The following is an 18,867-nucleotide window of genomic DNA, read 5'->3' on the forward strand; positions in this document are numbered from 1 at the left end:
AGATCTGCTTTATTCTATGTGGGTCTCTATTATCTGTTCCTGTGCCTGTAGAATTAACACGGAGAGAACATTGTGATTACTGATTAAATAATGTTCCCAAACGATTATAATATTGGTTGTGCTATATATATTTATATTTCTTTACTGTAACATTTTAGGCATTTCTTGCTATCATATTAGCAGTGTTACGTGAACCTATAATTGTCGTGTTGTAAATGCCATCCTTTATTTTGTTAGAATATAAATTAACTTTTCCCCATGTTTACAAGAATTTTATACCCTGATTAAATAATTTTTTTTTCCAGGGTGCAATTCTTACTACAATGCTGGTATCTCGAAATTTTTCAGGTAAGTTTAGTTTGCAATACAAGAAGTATTGCAACCAAAAAGGAAATAACGTATGCATGGGTGGAGGTTTGCTAACTGCAAACATGACACGGTTTTCCACAAGTATGATGAGGACATGAGACACTTATATAACTTGTGTTAATTTTATCAGTGCTGTATGTGAAAAATATATGGTCAATGTGGCATTATATTCCAGCTGTCATGTGATATTATCCTGTGAACTCCTAATCCATGACCTCTTGCTTTACATGCATGTACAGATGTACAAACTGAGCAAGAGGCCCCAGATGATGCAGTCATGTGAATTTATGACATATGAGGATGTGATGTCATCTTGACCAGCTTGAGCTAGGTCTGTATTATTTACATACAGCAGTGGGTGCTATGCAGCATGTTTACCTCTGTGCAAGTGTCTACATGTTCAGATCCCTGCCATTCTGTAGCTCCTTCAGAGATAGCTGAGATGGAGGCCATGGATCATGTGGTTATGTGGTTATGTGATTATATAGCATACCATATAGGATGTCTTGTCATATGGGCAAGCTTGACATGCCTCTTTAAGTGTATAGTGTACCAATTCTGTTTCACATCATACCACTGGCTGCTGTCATGTGTATGCACTTGTATACTGATTCTCTTGACTTCAGTTTATACCAGTATTCATAGATCAGCGCCTGTGGTGGAAGCTGCCTGCACAGAATTTGATGTCTGATTAAACTGTTGTCTTAAACTTCCTGGCAACTATTTGATCTTTGGCCATAGAGTGTCAAGAGAACTCAGCATTATTAAAAATACGAATATTCTTTAAACATTCACCTGCAGAGCGGAGTCTTGATGTTAGCTGTAGACAACGGTAGTTTTTTAATTATGCCGGGGCTTGTACATAACCTCTGACCTGATATTCCTCCATATTATATAGGCATTCCTAGTCACTGAGTCACTTTATACAGTCAGGTCTATACTTGTCAGGTCTATAAATGGTTTGTTCTGGCTGGAGATCTGTGCATACTATACCTGCCTAGCCTGTATAGGCACAAGTTAATCTCAAACACTATAACATTATATCTATTATTGTACTTCTTTCTGTTTCTTTAATATCTATTATAGATTTGGGTTCACTTATGTGGCTTTTTTCCACCTCTCTAATGCTTTTATCTTATCACTACTAACAAGCAGATGAGGCAAATAACAGTGTATATATTGAAAATGTGGGTAAATCATTGTAGGTTATCAGGAGTTTTTTTTATATACATAGTAATAATAATATTTCACAGAGAATGGTTTTAGTAAATATTAACCCCCAAGAGATAACAAAGCTGAAGCATCTTTTCTTAAATCTGTATATTGCACCATTATCTCTTATTGGACAGTGTCAATGTGTGACAGTATGGTAAATGCAGATATCTAAGTAAAATGCTCCAGAAATGCTGTTGTATGGGAAATGCAAGAAGTAACTAGAACAGACAATTCAGGAGAGGCCACAGGTCCTGTGTAAGAGAAATTCCAAATTAAGTTGTATGATGCATCCTTGTGTGTTATAATAATACTTACTATATTTGAATAAGAAATACATACACCATTCACCCATAACATTAAAACCTTTGTATGGAGTAGGTTCCCTCCAGGCTGTCAAGGCATGGGCAGGCAAGTTGTGTAAGTTGTGAGGTGCAGCCTTCACGGATCAGACTTTTTTTTTCTTGCACATCCCACAGAGATACTATTAGGCTGAGACGTGGGAATTTAGAGGCCATGTGAATACACAGATTTTTTTTTTTGTCATGTTTCTCAAACCATTTCTAAACAGTTTTTGCAGTGTAGCAGGGTATATTATCCTGCTGGTATAAGCCACTACCTCTATAGATTACTGTTGACATGAAGGGGTGTATTTGGTCTGCAGCAATGCTTAGATAGGTGTCCGTATAATAACCACATCGATACCAGGGCTAAAACATTTAGTAGCAGATTACTGACAGGATCTCTGCTCTCATGCAATCAATCTATAGTGCATCCCGGTGCCATCTCTTTTCAGGTAAACAATGGACCCAGCTGGTTACATTATATAAAAGAAATTTATCAGACTAGGCCACCTAATTCCATTGCTTCATGGGCAGGTTCTGAAGGTTACATGCCTATTGTGTGGGCTTTTGGTAGTGGACAGGGCATTATGTCTTGGTGTCTCATTCACAGTAAGCTGTGGTGCACTGTGCATTCTTACAACTTTCTAATATAGGCAGCATTTACTTTTTTATCCGTTTGTGCCACAGTAGCCCTTCTGCAGGATTAGAGCCGACAGGCTAGCCTCCACTGGGCACCCAGAACCCTGTTGTATTTTTGTTTGCTTTTTGTTCTTTGACCTCTTTTTACAAGGGCTGCAATTTTGGAGGTGCTCTGACTAGCCATCACAATTTAACCTTTGTCATAATTACTCCTTATTCTTATGCTTGCTCATTTTGCCTGGTTCCAATGCATTTTCGGAATCCAATTTGTCACTTGCTGCCTAATATATCTCAGCAGTTGACAGACACCATGGTTTGAAATAATTAATATTTTTCTTAGTGGTTTTTAAAAAGGTTTTACGGTCAAAATGGACAGATCGCCAGGATACACTCAAGCAATAATGTAACTCGGAAATGCCCTGGGTGTTGGCAACCTGACGAACTGTCCGATGCCTTTAAAACCTATTTAAAGGGGTACTCCGGCGGGGGGGCTTTTTCTTTATGTGGCCAGGGAGGAGGTGGCTGAGGGCAGCGACGTCCACTCACCTCCCCGGTTCCAGTGGCGGGTCCAATATCGCGGCGCTCCAGTCCCCGCTTCCTGGTCTCTGACGCCCCCCCACCAGAGTAACCCTTTAATGCTATGGTTGATCAGTGTATACATGGTATACATCAGTGTAACATCCACTGTGGACTTCTACTTTAGTACTGCCTTTTGGCGACATGAGAAACAACTATTGGAAATATTACTAATTATTGTGTGGTCATGTAAGGGTTCAAATTATTACAGAAAAACCTAAGATTGAACAACTGGTAATCTAGTAATAATATTATGGTGATTTGATAATGGTTTGTTAATTTTCCAGTAATATGTGAGTTGAGACACTATAGTTAGTCATGCATCTCCTGTAGTCAATATGTGCTTGCTGAGTATGTAAGTGTAGCTACAAACCCCACAAGGGCTGACAACTTCATGGTGCAGCTAATTTTAACTCTTGCCGTACTGATGTAATAAACATTTCCCTCCTTAGGTTATAGTAACCCAGCTGATTTACACTGCCTTTGTCCTCTGAGTGTTGTATTTCTACTTGCGTCTTTCTGTTTCTGGCATCAGCAGTGCCTAAGGGACAAGGAATTTAATATTTTCCATGATCTAACCATAAGTGGAATTTTCTTCGAAAGTTGCGAGCAACACTTCAATGTCTGTCAATTTGTGCCTTCTGTATAATAATAATAATAATTTTTTTTTGGTCATTGTCTTTTCTCGTATTTGCTTATAGAAACTTCCAAATTCAGTTCATGGTATTTAGCTCAGTTTCCGGGCAATCACTGGCGTTCCCAAGAGTAGGAAACCCTATTATCAGCATATGATCAAAGAACTTTTCTGATCAAAAGGAAATATGTAAAGCAGGTATATGCGTTAAAATGAATTTGTCAGCTTCATGAGGTACAGAGCTGCAGACCCTGGCAGGTAGGAGCTAGAGAGAGAAAATGAACCATACCTTTAATTTTGCTACTCGCTGTTTGTAAAGTTGTTAAACTGCCCTTTTTATTAGCACCTGAAGCTGATCCCTGTACATCAATCATACAGGTGAGAGGCGAGTTGCTGTTGCAATCCAGAGCCAACAGTTTCTCATCCGGTGTAAACAAAAATGTTACTTTTCTTACTTAACAACAATCGCCAAAACTAAAAGGAATGGTTCATTTTATCCCTCTAGCTCCAATCTGCCAACATCTGTAGCTCTGTACCTCATATGAAGCTGACAGATTCTTTTCCTTTTGATCAGAACGGTTCTTTGATCATATGCTAATAATAGGGGGTTCCTGCTCTTGGGAACTCTAGTGACTGCCTGAAAACTTTGTGGTAATCTAGCAGCAGGTATTCAATTCTTGTGGGACTGGAGCAAGGGCATGCCTCGTATACCCCTCATTGCCACTCATGGCAAATAGATTAGGGTTTGCTTACATAGAATTGCAAATATATTGTGAATTCTCACAGGTTCTCCATCCCTGCTAGAGCTAATGCCTGTGTAAGAGCACCCTAAAATGGCCTTTAGAAGTAAGTTTACACCTTCAGAGAATCACTAATATTAATTTGCTAAACCTTTTTTGATCTGCAATATTTCAGAAAATATATCAGAGGCAGAGTCCTAAAGCCATGCTGACAAATCACTTAAAAAGGGTATTATTAGACTGTTTAGAGTTTCCTTGTTACCTAGAATACTCTCCTGTAGAAGTAAATGAGCCTGCTCCAGACTGTATGTAATATTAAAGGGGTTATCCACTTCATAGTAAAATAGTTCAGTGTACAGTATCACTTAGTGTACTCACTGCACTTACTGACAGCAGCTTCCTGTGCGCATTATAAAGCTAAAATCTGACACACACACACACACACACCCCCTCCAGGCTGTGCTGCCCTGCTCTGTGGTGATTCTTTCCATAAGATGGCCGACATGGAGGAGCATGTGACCATGCCCCACCCACAGTGTCCACCACTGGGCCTGTATATGCCTATGGAGGACACTGGGGGGCGGGGCATGATCACATGTTCCTCCATGTCAGCTTTTTTTTGGACAGACAGAGCAGCCCAGCCTGGAGGAGGGGAGTCTGATTTTAGCTCTATGAGGTACACACGGAGCTGCTGTCAGTATATACAGTGAGTACACTTACTAATACTGTACACTGAATAATTTTACTATAAAGAGGCCAACCCCTTTAAATAAGCTGAGGCAAGATCTCTATCATTTATAGATATAGATAAATCTGTTATCAAACAATCTTTGACTGTGATTAGACAATAAAAATAGATTTAAAAAAAGATATATCCATCAATAAAATAGAACATATCTATATATAAAATAGAAAATATATAACTGATACGTTCTCTTCAAACACGTAATTTTTTTGAGTCCTTTTCATTGACATCATTAGATATGTCTTCCTCGGCACCATAAAAAATAAAATTGTTGCCTTCTGTCTTATTTTGTCCAACCTGTAGAGAATATGGATATTTGTTCCTATTAGGTAATAACAATAAAAATCTAAGTGTTCTCTTGGTAAAGCAGAAGAAGGCAGCAAAGGAGCTCTATATAACATAACCAACATTAAAACATTTCACCCTTTAAAGATTGTCAATTGGTCAAAACTGCAAGCTCAATATTGTAGCACGTTTACTAGAATAAAAAGACTAGGTTTACAGCAAATTACTGTTCATTGGTGATTGGTCACAGTTTCTGTAGTCATGTAACTACACTACCACCAGCTGCTAGCAAACAGCTTTTATGCTGTGGTGGACTGCCCAATCCACATATTACATAGTTGACAATTCATTCAAATGGCGGGTAGGAAGAACTACTCTACATTTTTTTCTGTCTTCATCTAAGGCAAGTGTATGGTCAGCTGTAACATCCTTCTGTTCTCTTGTTTGCTTGGGATTTACAGAAGAATCTAGGCCTGGAGTGATCATCCAGGTTAATATGAATTGTGTCATATATCCCATTTAAAATAATTCTGTCCTTTGATCATTTTTTTTACCTTATATTGCAATCAACATTGTAAGAAATATATGCACAAGCCAAAAAGACAGAAATGGCTGCACATCGCACCCATGGCTGACACGAAAGCTTATTCAGCTACATTTAAAACCAACATCAGAAGTTAGTATATAATTTGGCCAAACCATATTGCCTCATGTACCACGTGCAGGTCTTCTGATACACATGAGTCCCTAACCAAAAAACATCACTGTGCCGGTCAGCGACCACAATCCCCGCAAAACGTGCGCAAGCAGAGAAGGGGGGCCACGGAATGGCCTCGCAACCCCATTGTCACAGGACCAGACCCTAAAGGGCCCCCCGGACCCGGCAGGCACCACCTTAGGCACAATACCTTATCCAGACTTGTGCTGTTTGGGGGCGGCTTCCTCCGCCGGTGGTGCTGGCTGGGAGTTTTTCTTTTTTTTGGGGGGGGGGAGCATTTTTGGGTCTGGTCCTGTGGCCGTTCCATGGCCCCCTTCCCTGCTCATGCACGCCTGCGGGGGTGGTGGCCACTGACCGACACAGTGTGGACTTAGTGTAGGGACCCATGTGTATCAGATACCTGCACGCGGTACATGGGGCAGTGTGGCTTGATCAAATCATACACAAAATTCGATGTTTTTTATGCATCCGAGAGGCACTAGTGTCAGCCATAGGTGTGAGGTGCAGCGCTCTTTTTCTTCCCTGAACTGTAAGAAATATATGTATAAAGAAATATTTTCCAAGCCTCAGGAGATTATTTATGTTATTCCTCCTGTGAAACTGGTGGCTGGCTGTAAGACAACAACTCCACCTGCAATAGAAGGACCCGAAGACCAGCGCCGTCCTTCGGTCATTTGTGAGGCAGACAGAAAGTGTGTTAGTACCGGTGATCTCTGCAAGACTGCATCAGGAACATGTTAAAGAAAAGAAGATGGATGGCTACATTAATCCCCGACCTTCCTGTTAAATTTACTCAGTTCCACAATACTTTTTCTGATCAATAAGCAGAATTTTTGTTTAAAGCATAAGTGTTGTGGTTTCAATATTATTTTTTCCCCACATGGTGCCAATCTTAACTTGGCGCATGGTCTTTGTTCCATGCATCCTAACAGTATACTTTTACTTTTTGTGGTGGGTACATTCAGCTGTTTATTTTTGCTCTTGTTAAAGGGGTACTCGAGCAAAAATCTTTTTTTTCTTCTTCAAATCAACTGATTTTAGAAAGTTAGATGGATTGGTAATTTACTTCTATTTAAAGGGGTCATCCAGCGCTACAAAAACATGGCCACTTTCCCCCTACTGTTGTCTCCAGATTGGGTGGGGTTTTGAAACTCAGTTCTATTGAAGTAAATGGTGCTTAATTGCAAACCGCACCTGAACTGGAGACAACAGTAAGGGGAAAAGTGGCCATGTTTTTGTAGCGCTGGATAACCCCTTTAAAGATCTCTAGTCTTTCAGTACTTCTTTCTTTTCAGTCTGACACAGTGCTCTCTGCTGCCACCTCTGTCCGTGACAGGTAATTCAAAAGCAGGATTGGTTTTCTATGGGAATTTGCTGCTGCTGCTCTGGAAGTTCCTGTCTCGGCTACAGATGTCAGCAGAGAGCACTGTGTCATACTGAAAATAAAGCACCTTTTAATGCAGGACATACAGCAGCTGATGGGAAGACTTGAATTTTTTTTAATAGAAGTAGTGTATTTGTACATTTCTTTTCTGAAACAAGTTGATTTGAAATAAAAAGAATTTCACCAGAATTCCTCTTTTAACTTCCAATGAGATTGGTCTTAAATGTTGTATTCCACTTTTTTTCCATATTAGATGAAATAATGGCTTTTGAGTAAATCAATAGAGAGCCACATTAATGGTGGTATCAGAGACAGTCTTTTTTCCTTTTAGGTCATGGGCCTCATTCCAGCTGCATGGATTGCTATAGCTGCAATTGTTATCTGCTGATTAAATTGTTAGTATTCTCGAATGGGGTTAATGGACATTTCACTCTACCATAGTAAATCTCCAATTTGTCCACATGCTTATGCTTCATGAGTGAGAAAGGCCAATAAAGTTGCTGTTGCTTTTTGCATGTTGATATGGCAGATGCTGCTGTCGTTGGCAATATAATATAAAAAACACAATCACTGTTCACATGTGTGCAAACAAATGGTTTTATTTTTTCCATTCAAACAATGGACACCTTGGTGGACCCCATTGTAAGTGGTTGGGGTATGTTGGGTGCCATCCACAGTGCACATGTGAATAGTGCCTAAGTGCCCTTTCCTCTACAGTTTTCAGTGGTCACATATTTGTCTCAGTAAAAAAGTGCCTGTTCAGCCCATATCAATTAAAAATAAATTTGAAAGTTAAACTGCTTGTTGTTGGCAGCACAACCACTTTTTTGTGACCACTTTTAATACAAGAGACTACAGTGCCTTAAAGTTTATAGATTTAACATTTTTTCTTTGTTAAAATGTCCCTTTTTTTCTTTTTAATACATTCTCACCTTTTCTGTCTTATAATTTCTTGGTATTTTTGACTGATAAAACACACTTGAGACACCTTATTTCCTTCTCCATTGCTTTTACAAGAACAGAGATTTAGTCTTAGTGGAACCACTGGCTTTTTGCCACACTTCTTTCCTTTTCCCACAGTCTCTTCATTCTTCAAAAAAAAAAAAACTTCATCCTACTGACTTGCTACGCTGTCCTATCCTGTTGGTTTGTTGCAGCAGATTTTTTTTTTCTTTTGCTGTTTATTATTTTGCTTGAGAAGGTCGGGGAACTTTGCGAGCACACAAGAGTCTGCTTGAATATTGCATTCTATAGAGTGTGTTATTGCAAAGCAAGATGTAGCATGCCAGATGCATTGTAATCACTTCATATCTAATAGGTCTTCTATAATTGAAAATAGGTGCCGTTAACCGAAGAGAGAAAAAGGAAGACCCTGCAGGTGGGGATGTTGCATCTCTTGGCATCCTTTGCTTGTTGTCTGGTCATTAAGCCACCCAAAATGAATATAAAAGTGAATGCTTGCTGCCTTCAATCTTGGCTACCACTTAGTGCTTGAGAGTGACATATACAGTATCTGGTCTTTTCATTATAGCATCACAGAAAGAAAATGAAGAGTCTTTTGTGCTTTGCAAGGTCCACCCCAACCACTTCTCTAGGCAAATGTGAAATTAATATACATGTGCATTAAAAGTCTATTGAAGCCTCATACAGTTCTGTTTTAATATCATATTTTTTTTTAATCAATGCTTATTTGACTTGCATCTTGCTTTTATTGTTGCTCATTTGGATTTTTGTTGCATTGTTGCGGCTCCTCCCACTGAATGATTTTGTCCAATCAGTTGGCAGGCAGAGCTCCGCCCCCGTTGCAGCCGCCACCAGTGCTGCCAACTTGGCTGAGCAAGGTACGTGGCATGAGTTGACCCAAACCCCAATTACTATAAACCTCAATCTGATTATTTTTTCCTTACTGATTTCCTCTTCTTTTGAATACCTTTTCCCTTCCTTGTCTTATACTCCTACCCCTGATGAAACTGCATGCCAGTGCCTGCATGCTCAGGGGCAGGACATGTTGTGTACCTTAGTGGTGGAGTTTGGCATGGAGTCCCATTTGACCCTGGTGTGGATTTTTTCCATTGATGTGCTACTAACTTTACTTTGCATGCTGAGCAGCTCTTGGCTATTTTCTCTTCTTTCTCGTTTCTTCTGGGAAGCGAAGAAATAATATTGGCAACAAATGCCAGGACTGTTCCTTATTTTGAAGCCAAAACTTGTGTTCACTGAGTGGTTTTCACTGTATGTGTATGTTAGCTGAAGGTTTCACAGTTTTCTCCTCACCAGTCTAAACGGAACATGAGGCACAAAAATGTGGACTTAACCTGCCTCCAAGCCAGTGCAATTCACATTACTGTGCAGTAAAGCTCTTAAAAGGTCCAACACAGCATAACCTAAGTTATAAGAGCCATCAAAAAAGTCTATATGTATCACACATTTCTTAGACAGCCTAAAGGGCCCTATTACACAAAACCTGGCCGATTACCAGTCGTTCAGGCCAATAATCATCTCATGTAATAGCGAATGTTGAAAGTCAATGATCGGACGACATTCACAATGTCAGCTGATCAAGGTCTTTCAACATCCTGAAAGATCCTGTTCAAGTCAGCAATGGTCTGCTGCTTTGTGTAATAGGAGTTGTGGTAGCAGGCAGCTAACCTCAATGGGCAGTCCAAACAATCTAAGGATTGTTCGGACAACCCTTCCTGCTCTGACCCGCTTGCTGTCTGTGTGTGTGTAATAGCACAGGCAGTGATCAGGTAACCAGGAGGAAGCAAGCACTGACCTGACAGGTCAGAGCTTGCTTCCCCAGGAAAATCGTAGCTTGTAATACTTTAAGGCTGTGTTCCTACACAGTAAAATAAAAGCCAAATAAAGCCATAATTTTAAATGAAAAATATGACTGTATTTTAAATGTAACATTATGCTCTATTGAAGTAAATGGGGAAACTGACCATCAGTGCACACATAGTAGAGGAAAAAAGTCTATAATTGAGTACATGAATATGCTCATTATTTAGTACTTGTGTTTACAAAAAAAAACAAAAACTGCCTTTTCCCCCCCCACCTGTTAACTAAAGATGAGCCAACCTCGATCATGCAGCGGTGTGCAGCATTTGATTACCGGTGGCTAAAGTAGTTGTATACATTACTAAGGAGTCCTGGAAAACATAGATACATAGACCTTACGCTGTATCCATGTTTTCCAGGCAGCCTTAGGGCTGCATCCAACTTCAGCCACTGGTAATCAAATGCTGCACAGTCGGGTTCAGGACATGTCATAACTTGGAACGGAAGCACGGCACTGATCCCCCAAAGAAATCAATGAGATCCGTGATCATCCATGAAAACACACAGGTGCTGTGTGATGTACTCAATGTAATTTAAAATACTTTAGTCACGGAAGCAAAACGGATGTAAACACGGACGGTTTTGCACGGATCACAGAGGTAGTTAGCGGATTACTTTCACGGACCAGAAAAAACACTGAACGTGTGAATGTCTGTCTGCCCCGTGTAATAGGGGCTTTATACTCTACAGTTAATAGCACATGCTGTGCTTTTTGGTATATTTTTTACTTTTCACTTACCACATAACAAAGTGTGTATGAAACACAAAAGGTCCACAGCCCGCAGTACTGCAGTAGCTAAAACTGTCTGTTTCTATCCTACAGTAAGGCCATATTCACACGTTCCGTGTTCTGCACTAAACACGGACGTGGAATGCATGTAACATACTTCTCCCCCGCCCGGGCAGCATCTGTGATGAGATGCTGGAAGCTGGGAAACTGTATTCATATGCGCCACGCTGTAATGACTGCATCGCACAGCTGATTCATTACAGCGCAGCACATATGAATACAGTTCCCCTCCCCCCAAGCATCTAATCACAGATGCTGCCGGGGTGGGGGAAAAGTCAGTCCGGGTGGGGGAAAAGGCAAATGGCGCTCGTTTGCTCCTATCAGTCGGCCCATGGAATAGGGCCTTTAGTTTCAGGTAGATAGATAAATCTGGGCCAAGGACCGACATACTGTACCAAAGTGCAGAAAATTCTGAGTCAGCACAATAAGTGTTATCATAAACAGGTTACAAACCAACAAGGGTCAAAACAAAATAAACTTATCTTGGTCAGAAACTAGTAAATCATTAAAAAGATAGCGTGGATAAAGGGGAGATGGGAGGAGAAGCAGCGAAAAAGAAGATATACAGGACTTTGCCTTTAAAGTTAGGCAGTAACTTTTCTTTCCCCCTTTTCCCCCATGCTCTTAACTCTTTCTTTTCTGGGCTAAACTCGAACCATCATAGTAATCGTCCCAATTAACCCAAGTTTAATTAAACCAGTCTAAGGTATTTTTAAGGCTAGCAGTAAGATATTTCATATTCACATCTTCAATTCTAGTTAGAAGATTGAATGAAGGAGGGGAGAGGGTGTTTCTAGTGGAGGGAAAAAGGCGCTTGGCAGCAGTAAGGAAATGGAGAAGCATTCTGGCAGCGCTCCTCCCAAGATTCCTAAAGGGAACATTAAGTGTAAAATGAATAGGTAAAAGGGGAGACTTGGTTATCCAACACCTCCCATATAATAGACTGGACAGAAGTCCAGTTAAAAGAGGTCAGCAGGCAACTCGGGGGGAAAAAAATTGAACAGTGTCTAGGGGATAGCATAGCACCTCCAGCAGAGATCCGGGGAGGCCGAATTAGGTCTATGAATGAAAAATGGAGTGTGGTACTAGTATAAAAGTAATTTATGATAAGGATCCTTGAATTATGTGCATAGAGAGGATTTGGTGAGAGAGGATTAGTCACACCAATCTGATATTTCCAGAAAAAAATATCTAAAATGGGGCCTTTAGAGAAGGCTCCATGGAGTCGGGGAAACTAAAAATTTTAAGAACAAATGAAGTTTCTAACTTGTAGGTAGAAGAAGAGGCTGTTAGGAAAACCAGACTTCTCTTGTAGTAGGCTAAAGTCAGGAGCTACCTAATAGGATTACCAGGTTGTAAAATTGGAGCAGGCTTACCCCAAACTAGGGACTAGAGATAGACAAGTTTAAGCTGGCTGTTGTAAAAAGAAAGCGGGCAAGACCGATTGCTATTTATAAGGAAGCCTTAGCATTTAAAATACTGTATAAATCTCTTGTTGGAAAACCTTTTAAATGAAATATTCCTGATACCTATATAGGTAAATAAGTATAAAATACTCATTTTTTTCTGAATGCTTAAAGTGTTACTGTCTGACATGTCAAAAGGTTTGATGGGGGCCTAGGTGCTGAGACCCCCACCAAATGCTAAAACTAAAAGCTGCCTTAGACTGACTCTAAATAAGCTTTAGGCTCTGTTCACACATTGTATGAACATCGGCCGTTGTTTGACCTGGCCGGGTCAAACAACGGCCAATGTCTGAGATGTCTATCTGGCCGATACTGTAGTATCGGCTGAATGAACATCACTTTATTTGAATTGAAATGCAGGAACATTCAGTTGTTCCTGCGGTCCAATTAGCCATAGACCACAATGTAATGTATGTCCGAAGCCGTACTTTACATTGTGAGCACAGGCTATCTTGTATGGCTGTTGTTCACTTAATATCAGCCGCACATAAAAGACCTGTCAATTATTTTATGTGGCCGCAGAGAACACCCGCCATAGTGTATACAGCAATAACAACCTGCAATAACGGCCATTGTTTATCGTAAAAATACAGTGTGTGAACGTGGCCTTAAAGTGTACCTGTCGTTTCATGTTTAAGAAAAAAAAAACTTCACATACAGTTAAGGCTACCTTTTTTGGCAGCTGTCTGGTGATGGCACCCAGATATTTTCCCCATCTCCCAGGTCACCTATACTTATTAAATGACTTTGCATGTCAGCGGAAGCTGAGCAAGCTACATCTCCCTTGCCCCTACACATATCCCAGCCTGTATTGGCATCCCTTCTGTCTGCAGATGATTTTTCGGTGCAGAGAGGATGACCATACACTGTGGAATTCAACAATAATGATGCCACCCTTTCCGGTAAAAAGAGAAAAAAAAAGTAGCTGCACCTGAGGCCGAGGAGGAGAGAGAGTGGCAGTGCACAGACTGGAAAAGACAAGTGCCAGCTAAAGCAGCAGCCGCCGACAGATCATCGCAGCGGCTGCATTACATCCACTCGCCCTTTTCTTTAGCTGCTGCAGAGATCTGCTGGTGGCTGCTGCTTCAGCTGACACTTGTCTTCTCCCATATCTGTGCACTGCCCCTCTCTGCTCTCACCGACCAGAAGGGCCTGGTGCTCAGCCATGGAGTGCTAGAAGCTGGAGCAGCAGGTCTGGGTTGCCTGAAGGTGGTAGAGGGCTATAAAATTGTAAATGTGACCCTTAATAGGGTAACCTGGCTAGAGGAGTTGGTAAGGGAGTTGGGGGCGAGTGCATTGCCAGCTGCCCCCCTGGGATTTAGCTGCAATACCAGACACAGCCCACAATTAAGAGAGGTAAGTACACCTTTATCTAAAATCCCATTAAGAAAAAGAAACAATCATCTAAAAATTAAAGATCTTCAATATGAATTGCATGACTAATTTCAGTTTCAAGCACTACAATTTATGCTCTTAAGAGACGCATCTTATGGTTCCTTTACACGGAGCGATAATTTGCGCAATCGAACAATTAAGGATTTCAAAGTAACAGTTTTTTATAACGATCAGTGTTTAGATGGAGCGATAAATCGTTTGAAAAATTCGTTATTACGATCACTTAAGCCCATCTCACAGGGTGAATCATTGAAAGACTGTTTAGACAAAGCGATCTGCTAATTTTCTGCTAACAACCGATGACAATTTTAGATCCCGATGAACAATTTATCGCTCGTCGCTTGATCGTACACAGTGGTTACATGAGACGATTATCGCTTATTATCGTGAAAATTTGAATGATAATCGCTCCGTGTAAAGGGACCATTGGAGCCTTTGGGTGTGTTTTACAGCATGTAGTTTTTGCAATAACCAGTGGTATGTCTAAAAATGTAGTAGTGTATGTATGTAAATTTATAAGATTACACACAATTTTACTATTTACTAGACTTCTATACATGTAGCTAAAAAATTTGCATGTTTTAGGCATGGCAAAACTCCACTGAAATAACATTCTGTTGAAAAAAAGAACATATTTGCATCTCAAGCCTCCTGTTACTTTAAGGGTGTATATATATATATATAAATACAGTTGCCACTTTATTTCCTCATCCTGCTAGGTGGACTGTTGTTCTTAATATAGTTGTAGTTTTTGTACGCTCTGCAGTGTCAGTTCATTGAAAAAGAGCTGTGCCATCAACAGCTGCTTTGGTTTCCAGTTACAGTAAGTTGTAGCATGCTGCGTTGTACAGTGTCACAAGTGTGTATATTATTGAACCCCACGTGACATTTATAGAATGTCATCAGGGGTGTCATCTGCCAGTCCTTGTGACACTGGAGCATCAGCAGGGCAGGCTAAGAAACATCACACAAGTACTTTACAAGCTGACAGGGCATGTCTCTGCAGGTGATAAAAGAGAGGGATAGACATGGCCTTTCCGAAAGGTCAGGTGCAGAATGACTACTGTGACATAAACTCAGCTCTTGATGCCCATAAATACACCCACCTAAGACTACATTGGCATTATATACACCACTTTTTGCTACATGTAGTGTATACTTTGTAATAAGAGACTGCTCAAAAATGCCAGAAATTATATCTATTCTTGTTTTCCAGAACTTTTTTTTTTTAAATAAAGCTTTAAATCTTTTCATTTTTTTCCCCTGGAAACTGTGAATGGAAGGATACAGGATTGTTCAACACTTTATTGCAGTGCTTCTCAAACTGGCACCCCCCAGTTGTTAGGGAGGCAGCTTTCACAAAAGTGACTATGGGCTGCACTGATCTCTGCTTTAGGAACAATATTACCTAATTTTGCACTCATTTGTATTTGTAGTCATTTTGTATTTTATTTATATCCTGAATTTAGAAAAAAAACAAATGGAATGTACACTAAGCTATAGTTTGTATTTTTGCTTTGAGTTCCACCTCAGATGATGAGGCCCAGTATTCCCTTTTGTCTGTCTGGTGAGGCCTATCACATTGCTCTGTTGGGTAATGCACTGTTGTGAAGCATCTTTTTATAAGACTGTAAATACAATTTGCATATAAATCACATGAGAAAAAGAGATGTGTTGTGTGTGCCTTTCTATTGGTCTGTTGGGTTAGGCTCAAGTAGAAAAAGTTTTAGGAGTCCTGCTGTACTTATCCTTCTATTCCCCTCCCCCTCCTTTCCCTTTTAAAAAAGGTATACAGTATGGAGGAAGGACTTGGGGGGGGGGGGGGCGTACAGAATGGCTACAGTGTGGGGGCATATTGTGTAAGAAGACCTACTCCAAAAATAAGCCCTAGCCCTATTTTCAGAGAAGAAAAATAATATAAGGCCCATTTTCGTAGAAACACAGTAGTTACAATATTGATTGTGTAGCATGAAAATGTTATGAGTGCACAGTATATGTTACCAGGATGTTTAATAGTTGTGAGTTTGTATTTTATATCTGGGTAAAGTTGCATTCAGCATGTGTAGTAATAGGGGGTTATAGTGTACACCTGTTGCCTCTAAAGCTTCACTCACTTTTCTCATACTGTTCATACTTTTTATTCCTCAGGAGGGCAGGGAAATATTAGTATTGTAGGTAGCATGCAGCCTATGGACCACAGATTATATATTTCAGTGGGGATAATATTTGTGTTGGTAGAACACATTTTTTTTTCTGTACTGTAGAAAGTAAAAATGGCAAAAAGATGATAATTAGACGGTAGAAATTACATTTGCTATATGAAGCTTAAAGATGGAGCTCAACACTATGCTAATGCAGTTTCATGATACGTGAGTGCACAGGGTGAGGTTTATTTAGCCTATTTTAGCCTAGGTATTTTACCCTACATATGTTGATATATAAACCTATCTTTTTTTCTTCTTTTTGGGATAGTGTGGCCTTCTGAGATTTGACATTCTGCATGATCAAAATGTATTATCACTATCCAGCCTATTAATGTGTCATGTATCAAGATGATCATTACTCATGATGGGTGCAAAGTAGTCACTCAGTTGTGTAACACTAGGCCACATTTGTTATAGTAACTGGCCATGTTGCCCATAGCATCCAGTCACAGTAATACGTGTTAAGTATCTAGTGCAGCATAGCAAAAGATGACTTGTTTCTTCAGTTGTAACAGATACTTGCTTTAAACTCTCCCCAGTCATATGGCATTATACAAGATGCATCTGCAACAATGCACAAGAATGAAGTGTTTTAATTGTTGGCAATGTTCATGTTCTGTTTCTCCTCCTAAGTCTAGATTTTAAACCCTTTAGCTTTTTCTCTTTGGAATTTTTTTTCTTTTTTTAATTTAGCTGGATACATTTCTATTTGTTTTTCTTTACTGTAGTGAATGTAAAACTGGAGAACGTTTGAGTGTCAGTAGTCAGTATTATTGGGCATATGACTTCCCAAGACAATGTCATTGCTACAAGATAGTTATTTACCTATTTCTAACCCAGGAACTATTACTACATAATATCATTTTTTACAAAGTACATATAGCAACCCCCGAATCTCCCTACAACTGTCGAGGATAAAGGTAATGTTTTGCCATTTTAGTATATTGTGTGCTGTTAATACATCTTTATAGAAAGAATGATTAATAATTGACATATTTCCTTCTTTAAAAAAGTAAACTCTTCCTGAAGAATGTTAGTTATATTATCTTTGTAATTATTCATTGTTTATTTTGTTTTTCAGCTGCCAAAAGTTTATTAAACAAGAAGACAGATGGAGTAAAGGTAAGCAGTCTTATTACAGTAGAGTATGTGTCTGACAAGTTTCTCTTGCTGACCAGACAAATGCATAGGTATACAGGTATACATTGGGACCTTCATAGACATTGTGGCTTAACTTGGATCTTGTTCTTTCCTGTTAGAGCCTATTTAATTAGCTACTTTGAATATATGATATATAATGTTTTTAGCTTCCTTTTTTCCCATGTATGTTGACAATATATTTTAAATTCACATGCCTCTTATCTTTTGATTATGCACTATTTCCATCATTATTCCCTGATAGATGTGGCTTACAATCTGTAGCAGCATGTCATCTACTGAGTGCCCTTCCTAAATAAGATTATTTTCAGTAACTTCTCCTACCCACAGACTGTAGCTTGTTTGTCCCCCTGTGTCATAATGACAACACTTCTTGCCCTGTGTTTAAACCAACATTGTTCAGATCCAGATAACAATTTTTGTATTATGCTTATAACTTATAAGTCTAGAGTTATTGATTATTAAAGACATTTGTATGATATTAGCTTTAATTTAGTGTGCATGCTCTTCAGTTGAGTTGGGCTTTGTTGCCACATGACAATTATTTGAGTGCTTAGTGATAGGTAAGAAAATTAAGGGGTGGAGTTTATCCACCCAGTTTCTACTCAGGAAAAATCCCAATTATACTGCAGTAGCAAATAGAAGGCACACAATACTTTCTATAGTTTGCTAGTAAAAAACACACAAAAAAATGATTTTTGTTCTTTAGGCTAGACAGCTTTGTATAATTCTCTTTTAACCAATTGTGCAAAAGGTATTTCTTGTGATTAGCCATAATCCATTCAGATGTGTTTGCGGTTTGATGGCCACTGTGGTTTATAAGTAAAAAGAATTTAGTAATTTTTGTAATAAAGTATTTCTAAATATGTGGCAATTCACGTGTCAGCAGAGTACACTTTTCAGTCCTATTTTCCCAACTCCCAACCAGGGAAAGCTGCCTTGAAGCTGGTGACATGATCGAAAACCTTTAAATATGTTAAAAGACTAAATAAGGTTTAAAAGGGAAGTGATTTTAATAAAAAACTGAACACAAGGACATCTTCCCCAACTGATCACTAAGATGAAGTTACAGGAAGAAAATGAAAAAGAAGAGAAAAACACTTCATGTGTAGGGAACACTGTGGGGCAGGGTGCGTTTCATCCCTCTTTCTACAAAAAAAAGGTGCTCATGTGGAGACGTTGCAATAGTTGCAACAGCTGTTATTACTCTGTATAGGGGTATAGTATACTTCCTACAGCTGTTCTCGCCCTCCAGTCCTATAATGGCTGTAGAAGACATTCAGAATCCCAAGCACAGAATAGTCAGCTCGAGCGCTGGTATTTTTTTAGTGTTGGAGGTGGTCAGGATCTGGATTATCAGTTTCAAA

The 18,867-nt window shown here is 39.5% G+C and overlaps 1 protein-coding gene across 13 annotated transcripts in view; it reads left to right on the plus strand.

Annotated features, from left to right (window-relative positions):
- The window catches only part of CAMK2G (calcium/calmodulin dependent protein kinase II gamma), a 198,501-nt gene that overhangs the window by 148,154 nt on the left and 31,480 nt on the right, over positions 1–18,867 (plus strand). For 5 of the 13 annotated variants that reach the window (XM_069980597.1, XM_069980584.1, XM_069980586.1 and 2 more), the window contains exons 12-15: positions 306–348; positions 8,986–9,024; positions 9,425–9,487; positions 17,424–17,464. In XM_069980597.1, coding sequence (XP_069836698.1) covers positions 306–348; positions 8,986–9,024; positions 9,425–9,487; positions 17,424–17,464 — 186 coding nt within the window. The remainder of the gene's footprint in view (positions 1–305; positions 349–8,985; positions 9,025–9,424; positions 9,488–17,423; positions 17,465–18,867) is intronic. The other 8 variants (XM_069980585.1, XM_069980588.1, XM_069980590.1 and 5 more) reach the window with 2 other exon arrangements.

The sequence above is a fragment of the Dendropsophus ebraccatus genome, chromosome 8, assembly GCF_027789765.1.
Source record: "Dendropsophus ebraccatus isolate aDenEbr1 chromosome 8, aDenEbr1.pat, whole genome shotgun sequence".
In the NCBI taxonomy this organism is placed as follows: Eukaryota; Metazoa; Chordata; class Amphibia; order Anura; family Hylidae; genus Dendropsophus; species Dendropsophus ebraccatus.